Raw genomic sequence first — 15,480 nt, 5'->3', positions numbered from 1 at the left:
ATGGGGAGACTTCGTGATAAATAAGTAATGAGGGTTTTGATAATGAAAAGTTGTCTGTCAACATCTCAACAACTACTGGATGGGTTGCCATTAAAGTTTTTACACACATTCATGGTCTCCAGACGCTGAATCCCACTGATTTCAGTGAGCTTCCGACACCATTAGGTCGTGGTTGCTACATATATTCAAGTTCCCTTGAGAATAAATCCTAACAATATTGGTGACCCACTGACTTTTCCTGTAGTGCCACCAGCAGGTCAAAGTTTTCACTCTTTCACTAAAATATCCCAACATCTACTTAATGGATTGGCAGCTAATTTTGTACAGATATGCATAGACATACAGACAATGCATTTTAATGACTGCAGTGATCCCCTAACTTTTCTTGTAGCAGTACCATGACATTTTAATTTTAGTTTTTCATTGATGTATCTCCACAACTATTGGATGAATTGTTCTGACATCCACAGTCCCCAGATGATGATGATGATTTTTTTTTAAAAACTTTGATCCCTTGACATTTCATCTAGCACCCATCTAACACCATCATCAGATGTGTCCAATATTTTTGCCATTAGGTTCAGCTGTACTTTGTGTTTAAGGCTACTGAGCATATGTTAGCATGCTAACACGCTGCTTTCAGCTAACTCTGATACAAGATATGATACATGACAACATACAAATAATGTATTACAGAAAAATGAAATTAAAGCAATCACAGTTGCAGCTGTCAGAGATATATTGAGGAACAAATTAGGCAGGAAGGATGTGAATTTCCTATTTGCTTGCCAATATGTGTGCTAAAAATAATCAAACATTTGACACTACCATCATCCATATGCAAATATGACCAATAATGCTATCTTTGGACACTTAACAAACAGCAATAGTTTGATTCCACAGTTCTCTCTCTATGTCACTCTGGCCTCCATCAAACCTCCAGAGGGATCTGGAACTGACGTTGCTGGTTGCCCAGATATTGTCATAGTAACCCCTGGCTGTAGGCCTTTATTGGCTCTTTTAGGTGCAGATGCTGCTTCGTCCTGAGGGGCTGATGTGCCACACATTCAGCAGAGAGATGTCAGCTCCATTCACAAAAACAGGTTTACAACATGGAGTGAGCAGCTTTGAACATGGAGCCAGCAGCAGTGCAGGTTACAGAAACGGGCAGGTGGTCAAAATGAATCCCAAAGGAAGGCTGGAAATATGTGGGTAGGAAAAGTGAATGGATTACTATCCCCTTGCCTGACAGTTGTCACAGCAGTGTCCAAACTCCCTGGTGTGTGTGCGTGTAACTGTGTGTAGTTTATAGTAATTTAAGATTTAATCTTTGGGGAACATAAGAAAATATACTTTTATGTTACATCCAGCATAGTTTGGCTACGTGGCTGACATCAACAGATATAAATAAGCATTGTACTAACTGGGACTTAAGGGGCAGTTGGTGGTCCTAAGTGTATGAACATGCTGGCTGTAGAGACCGGTTTGGTGGTAACCTTTATCACTGAATGGCTGGACACAGTTCAGATGTATCTGTCTCTCCTCAGCTGTCCTCATAAACAAGCCCTTCTCAAGTATCCCCTGTCCTTTAAATTATCCATCCATGAAATAAACCCATGTTTATGAAAGGCTGTCTTTATATTCATATTTGATTTGGTTTGATTTTATTATAGTCCTCCATAGTTGCACTGTGTTATATTTCAATCTCAGCTCAGAGGGAGTAATTTGTTTCAACTCTTATCTGCAGGTGGATCCACATTGCCAGCAGGGCTTGTCATGATGGAAGCAGGCATCATCAATGGAGTTCAGGGAGGCTTTGTGTTCGGTGTTGTGGTTCACTTGCTGATGCACCTCCATTATAGGCAACAAAAGTGCAACACCACTGAGTGCCAAATCCTCTCAGTACAAGGTGCTTCTGGTCAAGAGCCAACAATGAACATAAAGTAGGTATCGCTTTGTTTCCTGGCTCTGGATGTCAGTGTCAAGGTCAGGGCAGCCAGAGCCAGTGGATAAAGGTCAGCAGCATGAATAGACAAGTAGTTACTGACAGAGATTTCAAAACTGTAAATGTTTTCTACTCCAATGACAATGGCCAGATAAGATCAGACAATGACATAATCTTAGATATGTTTGCATGAAGATGGCAAAACATGAATAAAGTCATGCAATGAACAAAAGCTGCCATGTGCCGAATGTCTCTTTGTTGCTGCCTGTGTCAGTGGACACACCCACGCTGAATAAATATACATATTGTCTTTCAGCAGGCTTTGGAGAATGGAAAAAGCCTGAATCCTGTCCAACATATTGTACCTGCTGGATTCTCCTATTCCTCCCCTGAGTGTCATGAGACACTCAGCTGTCAAAGATAGAGCCAAAATGAGTGTCAGCAGGTGTGTGTGTGTGTGTGTGTGTGTGTGTGTGTGTTTGTGTGTGCACATGTGTAAGTTTATCATAGTTCAAAAATCTGAAACTATAATTAGAAGGATGCAGAGAAAAACAAGCAAGCAAAACAGACCAAGAAAGCGACAATAGAGTGTTTTTTTAGAGGGTAAAATTGCAATCAGTTTATCCAGAGTTCTGTGAAATCTGGAATGAAATACTAGCAAATTATATGACTATAAGAGCGAGACATATTCCTCAACATCAAATTAGTTTGGATTTTTCTATGTCCATGTTAAAACAACTAAAGTGGCAGATAAAATGAATAAAAACTACAAAATTAAAACAATCACACCTCATTTGACAGTAAAAAGAATTGGAATACCCCAGTATGACGAGAGGTGACAGATCACAGCAGGGGTTTCACTGACACTAGCCAGGAATCCCCTACACACACAAACACACACACACGCACACACCCACACAGACACGCACATCAACAGAAGGTTCTGGCAAGTGTATCAGCTGTTGACTGATAGGAGAAACACATTTGTCTGTGATCTGACACTCCAGCTCTGTTTTAAGTGAACTGTAAACCTTTACGGGTGTGACCAAAATGTCTGAGTGTATTCTGAAATCTCAGACATGCAAATTAGGCTTCATCAGGTTTACAACAAAAAACAAGAAGAATATTTTCCAGTTTCCTTTAAATGGCTTTTACATGCAATAAAAAAAAAAGTTTTTATTTGCAAAAACTCAACAAAAATGCATATACGAATCTCCCCGATCATCTTAACTGCAGTACTCTATACTTCACCAATGTGTGCTTTCGTTCATTGCCACTACCACTCCTTGAAGCATGTTGGCAACTGCATTGGGGTCGCATTTCTTTGCTAAGTGGGTAAGCATCTCTGCAGCAGTAGCATCAGGAAGGAAGGATGGCAACATGATCACCCTCAAAGTTGCAAGTTTAAAGACGACAGGTGAGTATCAGCATTTTGCCCCCAGACTGACTGACTGACTTACTGGCTGCAGCAGACAGCATACACACTGGAGGTCTTATGCAATTGCCATGTCATCAGCATTATGTAATTACTTAATTTAATCTCATTGCACTCAAGGAAGATATATTGTTTTTCTTTTCATGCCAGCTGAAGTGCAAAACTTAAAATCATGCAGCAGATGACAATTCTGAAAATTGGAATTAGAAGTAACTTCTAATTCCTAAAATACAGTGGCATTCCCTGCCAAAGTGACCTGACTGTATCAGATCACAGGCTTCACCAGGCTGTTAATTACAGCCTCGCCATGAAGAGACACACATTGCATGAGTTATGTGCTTGTCAAAACCAAAGTCAAAGCTCCCATCAAGCACATCGCTCGGACTTGGATTGGCTTTCATCCACAGTGAAAAGTTTGCCATCTGCAGTTTCTGTCCCACTTCCAGACTTGTTGAGGCAATAAGTCATTTTGACTGAATGGTTACAATTTGTGAACGTCACGGCTACTTCAGTTTTACTTTACTGCCAAGATTATCACACCACATTCTCGGAAGTTACAAAATATGGAGTAGCTGAGTGTAACACAGACGTCACGTCAGATGGCTGTAAACCAAGACTGTGATGATGGACTAAACCTGTGTTTTGTTCATTTCAGCAATAAACTGTATTGCTGCACTGCATTTTGATCATTTTTAAACATTTGGCACTGCAGATACTTACTTCTACTTGACATTCTCAAATCTGTCTCACATAAGTAGACGCATAATTCTTCATAATTAAGAGAAGAATCATCATTACATAAATTATTCTGATTTACAGAATCCTGTTAATATGGATGACGCCTGCTGACCTGAGCAACACGCACGAGACATGAATTTAGGCCAAATACACACAGTTTATTTATAAAGTAAGTGTGAACATGGCCCACATAAGATCAGGAACAGAGAATTTTCCTGATATAAAGCCTTTTCTAAATAATGTTCTGGAAAGACTTTGTCCAGACTGCACTACACTTCCTCCTAAGTGATAAATATGCCTGTGATTTTAACACTTGCTAAAATAATGTGTATAAACTTTCTCTAAGTGACAGTTGCTGAGATTAACCAGGGGTGTTTCTAAGCTTTCACAAGGGGTAACAGGAGGACAAATGTAACACTTCCACTGGTCATACCTTTCTGTTTTATTGGTTCATACTGAGGTCTGGGAGCATGGAGTATGTCTAGTGGCCTTTTTGTGGACAAAATGGAGCAAAAAACATGAAAAAATGATGATGGGTGTGAACTTGATTCCTCTCCCTCTTCTACTTTTACACAGAGATACTTAGTGTGGAAAAGCATCATCCTTAAGGGACAACTTCATTTGTAGAGAGTGCTGCACTATCACAGATTCTTTCCTGCCTTATCTGAAACCGTTAGCTTATTTAGCATTAAACAGATAAGTCACACACTATAAGTCATGACTGCCTTACTCTGCTGATTAATTGTTTATGTTTATGTTCACCCATCTAATCTGAAGGTCAAGCTGATGTTGATAAGCCGGTTCAGGGGAATTCGCCAGAGAGACGTCACCAGCAGCATCGACAGGGCCACTCTGGCCAACGCTGGCTGTCAATTTTTTTCAAACAGTACATCCTGCACGGACTGAACAGCCACCATCCGTTCGGTTAAATCAGTCATCACAGAGCTTTCACAGGTTTAGCTGTGACATTGCTGAAGTCAAGAGGATTCTTTCAAAAGGAGGCTGGAAATAAATCATCGAAATGTTCCATGTAACAAACCTCGCTGCAAGAGAGTCATCTTGAATCAGAAAAACTTGATCATCTTATACAGTTAAGTCAATGTGAGACTGACTTGGTGAGAATTAATTAAAATGTCTTTTCTAAATGGAATAGGGACAGTCCCCATTTTCATTCCAAGCTGATCTTTGTGGCAGTTTCATTGGCTAATGTGGAAAAAGCCCCGAGGCAGCACCAACTTCCTATGTAGAACCAAATCAAATCGGCTCACTGCCTCCCTCTGGACGTGTCGGATCAATAGATCCCCCGACTACGTCTCATGCTGGGGATGGAAATTAACTAAATTTGCTGACAAATGTGTCATGCTGCGCAGGTTCATCTATGATACAACCATATCAATCACATCATATGCTGAATAACATTTTATGCATGTTTATGTTAGATTAGAGGAGTTGGCGGATGGTCACAATGCTGGCTGCACTTCCCCTCTGGAGTATTGGTTTGTTATGTAATAACAAGTGAGTCCACATGGTCTTGTAAACAGATCACCATCAAATAATATGTCATTTTTATTGAAAATCTCTGAAACATGTGAGCAAATCTGGATAAAAAAAAAAAAACAGTAGATCAGGAAAGAATTAGGGGTAATCTTCATTCAAACTTTTTGGCTTAGGGTTAGGGTTAGGGTTAGTCTATACCCCTGCTAATTTTACACATTAACACCATTCCTAAAGATGACCTGTGGTGCAGAAGTACCCTCTTTTATACAGTTAACTGAAGGTGATTGAGCAGGATGAGTGGTTTTTTCCATCGCTGTCACTGAAAATGACTTCCAGTGGAGTAGACTGATATAGCATGAGGTCTCTGTAGGTTTGCACGGAACTGGAGTGAGTCAGTTCGGTGAATTATAGTAAATGATGGTGTGAGCTCTGACAGCTAGCAGCCTGGAATTTGGGTCACAGCTCCAAATTAGAGGAGCAGCATGTGTGTCCACAGCTAAAACTGTCAAGCAGGCCTCCAGATGTCACACATTTTGGGTCAAAATTCAAATCCTTGGAACAGTAAAATTCAGGTGCATCTCTTAGCTCTTGTACATATAAAAGATTGGAACTATTTACAAAAGGTCATAAACGCCCAGAATATCTAGTTGAAATGTGTTGTTTACAAACAATGCATCAACTTCATAATGATTTTTACACTTTTATTGAAAAAAGGACATAAACAGTTTTCAACAACTGCAATATCAATATTCAGTATTTGCATTATAATTTACAAAAGATTTTTTAAAAAAACCTGTACAGTCTCTGGTTTGTGCAGGAAATTGGGAAGACCCTGGTAGAAAAATAAAGACCTAAAACAGGAGAAGTGTCAAAGTGAGAACAGATAAAATGTTACGTATAGATTTCCCTACCAGAGAAGCAGCACAGTGTTCTGGCTTCCACTGACCTTATCCAAGCATGAATGTGTCAATACAAACAATACACAATAACACCCCAAGTGATTATTTAAAAAGAAAAAAAAAAAAGAAAATCAATAAAGCTCCATCTTGTGTAAGACTGAAGTCAAGTGCTGTTCAGGATTTGCGTTTAGAACTGAAGTATTAACTAGCAGACCTGAATCTAGTTTTAATAAGACAAAGCAAGGGCCCATTCAGAAATGACAAATAACTTCACATGACCCGCAGTGGTGAAGCGACAGGGTTAACTAGGATGTGTCCAAATTTTGCACGACTGCCATGCCAAGAACACTGATCTTAATATAAAGTAGACTACGTCAAAAGCAACTCAAATAACGTACCATACTTCAGTGTGTCAACAGCCAACCACTGTTAGATGAGGAAAAGTTCAGGTTTCAAATCAACATCAATTAACAGATGAGAGTTACAGTTGCCTCTTACTGTATATATATGTACACATTTGGCTTTGGGTAATAAAGCTGTTATGAGGGGCATGGGGGGGTAGGGGGGTAGGGGGTTCTCTGGTGAGGAAGAAAGTGCACTAAAGCTTCGGAAAACACACTGACAGACTCATGCTTGTCTACATCTAGAAATAACATTATAGGCTGCATTAGCAAATCTCCAAATGGATACTTTAAAAGACAAATAATACATTTTGGCTCCTAGATTTCTCTCTAAACATACAATATGTAACTTAGCAGCACTTATCATCAACATTCATAACCTCGGCTCAGGGTCGAGTTTCCTGTCACAGTCTACCACTGAATTGAACCGTATTGCACATTAGAACATGAAGACTTGTGAGAAGTGGCAGTGTTCGGCACAGCAAATCACCTCCAATTGCTTCTTCCTGTGACATCTAATGCAGTGTGTGCTCAGTCGAAGCCAAACCTCCTGAGTGCCTCCGCCGGGACTGAGACTTTTGCTAAGGCACACGTTGCAAAAGATGCTACTGGGTGAGACAAGATGATAAGAGCATAATGTACTCGTGCTCGTAACCTGTGCAAGACATCTCTTTCCTGCCTCACGCCATGAGAGCAACACCTAAACCGCCACACTGAAGAAGATTATAAATATACTTTGCTATGAGACCAGCTCATTAACAAACAGTAGCCTTCTGGCGCAGGTGGTTTAATGGGTTAAAAATGTGATTAGTAGCCTTTAAAACAAGATTGTTGAGCTTTAAATGATTTTAAAAATCTCAGAACTTAAAGTTCAATTAAAAATGTTTTAATTGAAATTAAATATATTAAATTATTTTTGCCAGTCACAACTTCATGTGACATTTTGGCCACAAGTGGTTGAAATGAAATTACACACTCAACACTCTTTTCATCAAAAATAATTATCTATGCAAAATGCTCCAACTGGGTATTGCACTGTTGCACTAGAATAAGTTAGAAATTAGATTTTCTTAAGCAAACATTGCATTTTTTTTTTTTATCCAAATGGCTTTTCTACTAACATATTTTGACTTCAGAAGTGCAGTATACTCAGAAACAGACTGCACACTGAGTGCAAGTGAAGGCATCTAACCCATTTTATCCCTCTAGCCCTGTTGCAACCAGTTAATTTATCACCACCGTCACCATAAACAACATTAACATGTTTGGATTTCCATGGTGTCTTGTGCGTGAGCTTCTGCATAGAGAATTTCATACTCAACTCACAGTCTTTTACAAACCGTCATGCAATATCATCAAAAGCAATCAGGAACAAAGTTCAAGCAAATTTTAACATACCCTGTGGTAGTATTTAACCCTTCAACATCCCCTGTAGTCATATTTCTGATTCTGCTGTCAAAGGCCTTGATTCTAAAGGCAAAGAGTCCAGATTGTGTTCAGAGTCTGAAACTACATCTGTGTTTGTGTCTTCAAGTGCACCAACCTCCACACTCCTCATCTCCCTGTTTTCATCCTCCTCGAACTCCTCCTCCATCTCTACTTTTTCAAGAGCCACTTCGTTCTCATAACAAAAGGAGTTCCTCGAGCTGGAGGCGTTGGACTTCTTCTCTGCTAGTTCCCTGGCGCTACAGTGGGGTGTGCTGGGCACCTCGTAGGTGTTGTCAAACCGAGAGTAGTCCACTTTGTAGTAGTTCTTTTCTTCGAAGAGCACCGGCTCAAAGCGGTGGCCCCAGAGGATCTCGCTGGCCACATAGGAGCTCCGACATTGAGTAGTCATGGCTGTGGCCTCGACCATGCCCTCAAGAATCACTACAATCTCAAATTCTGACGACTCCAACTCCTGTTTGCTCATCTCAAAGAATGGGCTGTCCTCATCAATCTCATGCACAATGGTGATCGGAGACACCAGGAAGATTCTGTCAATGCCGCTATCAAAGCCTACGTCGATGTCTACCTGATCTAGAGGGATGAACTCTCCCTCTGCAGTGGTGCGAGACTTGAGGAGCTGGGCCCTAACATGGGCCTCCACCAGGTGACTCTTCCTTAGGTTTCCCACGCGCCACATCAGGCACAGTTTGCCGTCCCTCATGGCCACTGTAGCAAAGTGGCTGAACACAAGGGTCTCATTCCTCTTTTTGGGCTTGGCCATCTTGGCCATGACAGCACCGATGATGAAAGCATCAATGATGCATCCCACAATGCTTTGGAAGACGACCATAAAGACAGCAACGGGGCACTCCTCTGTCACATAGCGATACCCATAGCCAATAGTGGTTTGGGTCTCCACCGAGAACAAGAAGGCAGCAGTAAAGCTGTCCACATTGGAAACACACATTTGAGTCTCATTCTCCAAGTCCCCATAAGAGAGGGCCACTAGCCAGAAGACGAGGCCAAAAAACAACCATGACAGCAGGAAGGAAAGGCAGAAGATGAGCAGCATCCAACGCCAGCGAATGTCCACACAGGTGGTGAAGATATCTGCCAGGTACCGCTGGCCTTTCTCACTCATATTGATAAACTGCACATTGCAGTGACCATCCTTCCTGACAAAGCGGCTCTGATGTTGGTGCTCTGTGTGCACCTTATTAACATTGCCGTTTCCGTAGCCATTCGGGACGGCAATAGTGGCCAGCTTCATGCCATCTTCCTCAGAGGACACAATGCTGTAACGGTGACTTCGCACACTCCCCATCACTTCCGCCTGGGAGGGCTGGGCCGATTCTGCTTTGGAAAACAGTCTAAGTTTTTGGTAGAAGCGTTGGAGAAACAGTTTTGAATGATCCAGGGGACAAAGTCAAGCAGAAATAATGGACAACAGGAGTAGATCCTGAGGGGAACAGGGGAGACTGCGCTTCTGCAGGCGTGTGCACCTTTGGTGAGGGCAGGTCACTCCTCTCTGATGGCTGTTTTGGACCTCATCAGTGAAGTGGGCTGTGGAAATTGCAGAGAGAAAAACAGTTTTAAAGTAATTGGCAGGAACCAGAGCAAAGATCAGTGCATGTGGGTGTGTGGTTACCTGCTGTTTAAATAATGCAGTGTACACTCTAAATTAGCGGCACTATTCTTGCATACATAGACAGTATAAAGCACTGTATCTACTGCAGTCAGAAAGCACAAGGAATGCATTGTGCATGCATTATCAGTAGTAGATTAAAAATATTATCCAAGCACTCAGATAGCTGACAAAGAGGGAAAGGATGTTTACCCTGCTTAATGTAAGTATTAATTAGGCAGGTCAATCCATGGGGAGCAGAGTCAAATTACAGATCAAGTTCATGTTAATCCAGCGAGCGGCTGGAACAAAGATACTATACATGTAGCAGCTCTTTGCAGACATATTGACATAAATGAGAAAGAAAATTATATGACATGCATTGAAAAATCAATTTACAGCATGTTCACTATTACATTTCTTGCTACTTCATCTCAGTTATTGAAGAGTGCTCAGTTACAATAACAAATGTGCACAAGAATTTCCATAACTAATTCACAACTACATTCTCACCACTAAATGATGTAACAAGATTTAATGAACCACGCAGCTATTCAGAGAGGATGGGTCACTTTCTCTGAAAGCAACAGTAACCTTGCATCATATGTAATAGAGCAACAAGGACAGCTAAATTAGAAAAGCTATTGACTTGGTGTTTGTGTGGCCTGAAAGGTCCATTAAAATGCAACACCACAGGCTACAAAAGGCCACAGTTGGCCAGACATGCTCTGCTAGTGCCAAAATCACTTCCAACCTCCACTTTTTAAACTATCTTGTCTGTGTATGTCACTATTGTGTCAGAGTGAGAAGGTCCATAAAGAACATGTTGGAAGTATGAAATAAAGCCTGGTGGCATTTTAAGTGAATATGTTGAAAACATGTAATTGTTCATGTTTTGTTGATTTAGTTAAAAAGTTAAACTTTTTGTCAGCATAGGTCAGTTTTATTCCACTATCTAATTTTGTAACTATTTAACTTTTCTGAAAGTGATCAAATGTCAGCTGGGATAAAATATGCAAGACCTGGCCCTAAATCCCCCTGCATCATCTTTGTTTTTTTCAACTAATGATGTCACTGCTGGGTTGACTCAAAATAGCAACCTGTCACGCACACTGTTGGGAATAAGGGGCTTAAAACATCCCATAGAATTTAAAATAATACATTTCAACGGATCCCAGACTACGTCAAACTTCTTCATGACATTTCAAAGGAAGTCATCTTTTGGTTTTACCAAGTATTCTATGTTATTTTGGTGCCCAAATAACATAAACACCAGCCTGCTAAAAGTCTTCAGACATGATTGGAGAGAGTCTGACAGAAAGACAGTTGAGAGGGCATTTCTAGGATACTGTAGTCTGAGTCAGTGGACAGTCAACAGAGCATACATTTTTAACATGGGTGACCCCCTATGGGAGTCAAACCCCCTAACTTTGACAGAGAAAGAGAGCACTAAAAAGTCTCTCTCTGTCTGTCATTACAACTGTCACTGTTTATACCTTTCACTATATCACATCACTTATTGCTGCAGGTCGGTACATGGTGACAGACCAAGGCTTCCAGAGGCTGCACAACCTGTGACTGTTTGTTTTACATGTGTTCTCAATTAGAGCCAACAGCTGAGGCAGATGGAAACTGGTTACATAAAGCTGCTCTATTTTTTTTATTACACAAATCAATAACTATAGCCAATCATTCAGCAGATGCTCTCTTTTGTTATAAGCTCTGCCAACATATATTATGTTAGAATAAAAAACAATTTCTAAGTTTTGCAGCAGTTTCACACATTTGTATTGATTTTGTTTATTATTATTGTTATTATTTTTTACACTAAAGGCTTCAGCAAAGTATAACAAAATTCAGCTCCTGCATAGACATCATGAGTTACATCGAGGACAGGGGCAATACAGGAGATCATCCAGTCTACATCCTGCAATCTCTAATGGTAGACTTATTAAAAACAGCGGCGTCCAGCAATTATAATAATAAGATTAATACTAAATAATACTATTAATTTTAAAAGCATTTTTATGAAACATGGATTTCTCAGGACTGACTCATTTTCATACTGCAGGCATCAGTCTGTGCAAGATTGCACCTCAATTATTGTAAACCGAAAGTTAGCTGTATTTCCCACGCTACATCACTCCCACAGAAAGAGACAAATGTTTTTCCGCTTATTACACCTACCTGTTGGTCCATGCACTGCAAATCTGCCGTTTTCTTGTTGTAATAAGTCCCATATGCGCCACATACGCAGACTGCATCCCTTTTATTCTCACTGCTCTTTTATTGTGCTCACCTAGTTTCCCGTCCGGCGCTGTAAATTCTGCCATAACCCTCTCCAACAGTACTGAAGAAGATGTTTGTCGTCGCAAAGACGGACTTTAAAAACACGTGTGCCTGTCCCCGCCCCCATCGCGTTGACGGCCAATAGAAAGCTGCAGCGCCTGTTTGAGGCTCTGAGCCCACAAGATTTTTTTTTAAGTGGAAGACAAGGGGGGTGAAAAAAATGTACGTTGCAGACTTGAAGTTCAAAGTGGAAAAAGAAGCGTGACTCGAGCGTGAAAACATGACAGGGTTGCAACAAAATTTCATGGGATGTGACATTGAAATTAATGAACTATAATTGGGGTTTAATGTTAGGAAACTTCATGTTTTTCCCCTTTCTGTGGAATAATAAGTAGTATGTTTGATTGTGAAATCTGTGACTTTCCACGATAATCACCATTGCTGGAGTAATATTGAGTGTACTCGGTGAACACAAGGTGGTGGTGTAGAGCTACTAGAAGGACTAAACTCACAAGCACTGGCATCATGTACAATAATTGGTATTATTACTATAATTCATGTAAAAAAATATATTAGAAAGTAACTAAAGAACAGTTTTACAAGGAAATTTCAGTTTTATTTGACTTACATTTATTCATATAAAGCATAAAAACATAATAACAAAAAAAAACATCCTTACATGAACAGTCCATGCATTGTAATGTATTGGCTACACTGGTTTCTCTGGTTGTTTAACCTACAAAGAGGTTTGGTGCATCACCTCTCCAGTAATGTCAGGTGTCACTGCACAGTTGCCTCCGTTTCTCTTGACTGATGGTGAGTGTGCACGGTGGGACTGACTCCTGCCTTCTGGATGTCTCCCCCTGTCATACTGCTCTGCACTCATCAGGGGCACCGGCACCCATGTGGTCTCATTGAACAGAGCGTAGTCCACCATGAAATGCTTCTTGCCCAGTTTCAGCATGTCCTGGAAACGTTGCCCCCAGCGGATGTCTGCCGATGTGTAGGAGGTACGTGTCTGGTGGAGCATACCAGTTGAGTCACCAGTATAGGTGAAAGACACCACCAGTTCAAAGTCGTCCACCAGCAGGTCGTCCAGGCCCAGGCTGTAGAGGGGGCTGCTAGGTTCCAGCTTGTGAATAATTGTTGCTGGTGTGGCGAGGACAATGTCCCGGTTCTGGATGTCCAGGTCCTGGGATGATATCACAACAGTGCCCAGAGGCGCCCTCACAAAGCGGACTAACTGGGCCCTGGCTACACCCTCCAGGATGTGATTACCTCTGAAGTCCCCAAGGCGCCATGACAAACTCAAAACCCCATCTCGCAGGTTGACCACTGCACAGTTGCTAAAGCCCACTGTCTGAGCTCTCTTACGAGCAGATGCCATTTTAGCCACAATAATACCAATGATAATGGTGTCAAGGAGGCAGCTGAATACACTTTGAACTGTCAGTGCAATAATAGCCGCTATACAGTTCTCAGTCATCCCCCTGAAGCCATAGCCAATAGTTGCCTGGGTCTCCATTGAGAACATAAAGGCTCCAGTGAAGTCATGCACATTGGCCACACAGGGTTCATCCATATCTTCAGTGTCTCCATGTACATATGCAATAAGCCAATAACAGAGACCAAAAAAGAGCCAAGAGAGAATGTAAGACAGGGAAAAGATGAGGAACATCACCCTCCAGCGGATCTCCACAAGAGTGGTGAAGATATCCATCAGGTATGGGCTCCAGTCTCCTGGGGCCTTCTGAAACAGCACAGGGAACCTGCCATCTTTCTGCATGTAGCGCAGCCGCTTGCCCTCATTTTGGCTGCCAAGTGTGTGGATTGTAGTGTGAGTTTCAATGATGACCTGATCACTCCTCCGTGTGCTCATTTTGACCAGCACTACCTTTCGCTCTCCTGTAGAAAGACAGAGAAAATGCAGATTAGGATTGTACTTTCAAAGGCACATCACTAAAAGTTGACTCACATGGAAAGATGTACTCATGGGCAGGAGGGATAACATTTTACTCATTACAAGTGAGTAAAATGTAAAAGGCTCTCGGACTGTTTGTTAAGCTGAATTCTTCATGTTTGAGCAGGCAGCCTAGGTCACTCTGTGCCTCCGGCTATCAGCAGCAAATGACTTGAGTTATGCCGAGCTCTGGGTGTGAAAAAAATGTACACCAAGAGCACAAGTTTCTCTTTGGTTGATTATTTACCAGAAGTTCCATTACAGTCTGGATGACGTCCAAATCGGTTTGTGCGAGAAGATGTCTACAAAACTTAAATATCTGCATACAATCAAATGTAATTGTGCAGAGGATTTTTTCCCCATTCTGCTTGTAACATTAAAAAATCTCCAACACCAAATGAGAGCTATTAAACAGTTTGACATTCAGTGTGGAAGTATTACATATATAACAGCTGTCATTATAAAGACTAATTCAAGTGAATTTGATATAATTTATTTCATTTCAAGTGATGTGGTAGACCAGAATGTGAAATAATGTGCAACAGTTGTGCTTCAGTTTGTGACATATTTAAAGTTAATCCTTATTTACAAACATACATTTATTGATATGCTACAACTATATGTGACCTGTTGAGGTCAAATTAATTATAGCTGGACTTCTAGCAATTTTTATTGATTTATTTAACTTTCTCCCAGCACTACCTGCTGTTTTATCTTTTATCTAAACCATGCACTTTTAGGGTCATCCTGGTTTTAAAAGTTTTGCCTGTGCAGCCATCTAAACCTTGTTCCCCTTCTTGTTCATGTGGCTGCTGAAGCTTGATTTTCAGTTTGTTTGCATGTCACAGGTGCTGCACTGAACTTTATTGGGATTTTCACCCATTTTTCCACAGGTTTCAACAAGCTAACAAGCTGATAGCTTTATTATGTCGCTGAATACAGAGTAATTTTATCAAATGTAATACATTTCATATGTTAAAACAAACATTTTTATACTCATTTCATTCACTGGCCCCATAAAAAGGGTTTTTGGTGCTGTTTAGTATTTGGTGTCATTAACCCCAGGTCATAAGTATTTAGTGCAGTTAAGTATTTGTAGCCTTTGACATATCTAAAAACAATGTTTTGTAGGGCAACATCTGGGTATGCTTTCCCCATATCAGGGACAGGGAAATCTATTTTCACAGAGGGAGAACCTCTTTTTAATCAGTTTGGCTTATCTCTTTAGTTTTAAGTTTTGGCAAAGTCTGTTGACTTCCCAGAT

General features: G+C 40.9%; 2 protein-coding genes across 3 annotated transcripts; both read right to left on the bottom strand.

Annotated features, from left to right (window-relative positions):
- Nucleotides 1–6,299: 6,299 nt before the first annotated feature.
- Nucleotides 6,300–12,333, bottom strand: LOC121885005 (inward rectifier potassium channel 2-like). 2 transcript variants are annotated; one of them, XM_042394167.1, is made up of 3 exons: nucleotides 12,155–12,327; nucleotides 8,459–9,906; nucleotides 6,300–6,466 (listed from the first exon to the last, which is right to left on the bottom strand). In XM_042394167.1, the coding sequence occupies exons 2-3, from the start codon at nucleotides 9,665–9,667 to the stop codon at nucleotides 6,359–6,361; spliced, it is 1,317 nt and encodes a 438-aa protein (XP_042250101.1). In that variant the 5' UTR covers nucleotides 9,668–9,906; nucleotides 12,155–12,327; the 3' UTR covers nucleotides 6,300–6,358. The 2 variants fall into 2 exon arrangements, with proteins under 2 accessions (XP_042250101.1, XP_042250100.1); XM_042394166.1 differs by having other exon boundaries at nucleotides 6,300–9,906; nucleotides 12,267–12,333.
- Nucleotides 12,334–12,979: 646 nt separating this feature from the next.
- On the bottom strand, nucleotides 12,980–14,135 carry LOC121884672 (inward rectifier potassium channel 16-like). Its single transcript, XM_042393612.1, has one exon. The coding sequence runs from the start codon at nucleotides 14,133–14,135 to the stop codon at nucleotides 12,993–12,995; it is 1,143 nt and encodes a 380-aa protein (XP_042249546.1). The 3' UTR covers nucleotides 12,980–12,992.
- Nucleotides 14,136–15,480: the final 1,345 nt, after the last annotated feature.

The sequence above is a fragment of the Thunnus maccoyii genome, chromosome 18 (genome assembly GCF_910596095.1).
Source record: "Thunnus maccoyii chromosome 18, fThuMac1.1, whole genome shotgun sequence".
Taxonomy (NCBI): domain Eukaryota; kingdom Metazoa; phylum Chordata; class Actinopteri; order Scombriformes; family Scombridae; genus Thunnus; species Thunnus maccoyii.
The sequence above is the reverse complement of the archived record's forward strand: the minus strand, read 5'-3'. Positions and strand labels throughout refer to the sequence as shown.

Coding starts and splice junctions, on each gene's coding strand:
- LOC121885005 (XM_042394166.1), bottom strand. CDS start 9,667: ATGGGGAGTGTGCGAAGTCACCGTTACAGCATTGTGTCCTCTGAGGAA.
- LOC121884672 (XM_042393612.1), bottom strand. CDS start 14,135: ATGAGCACACGGAGGAGTGATCAGGTCATCATTGAAACTCACACTACA.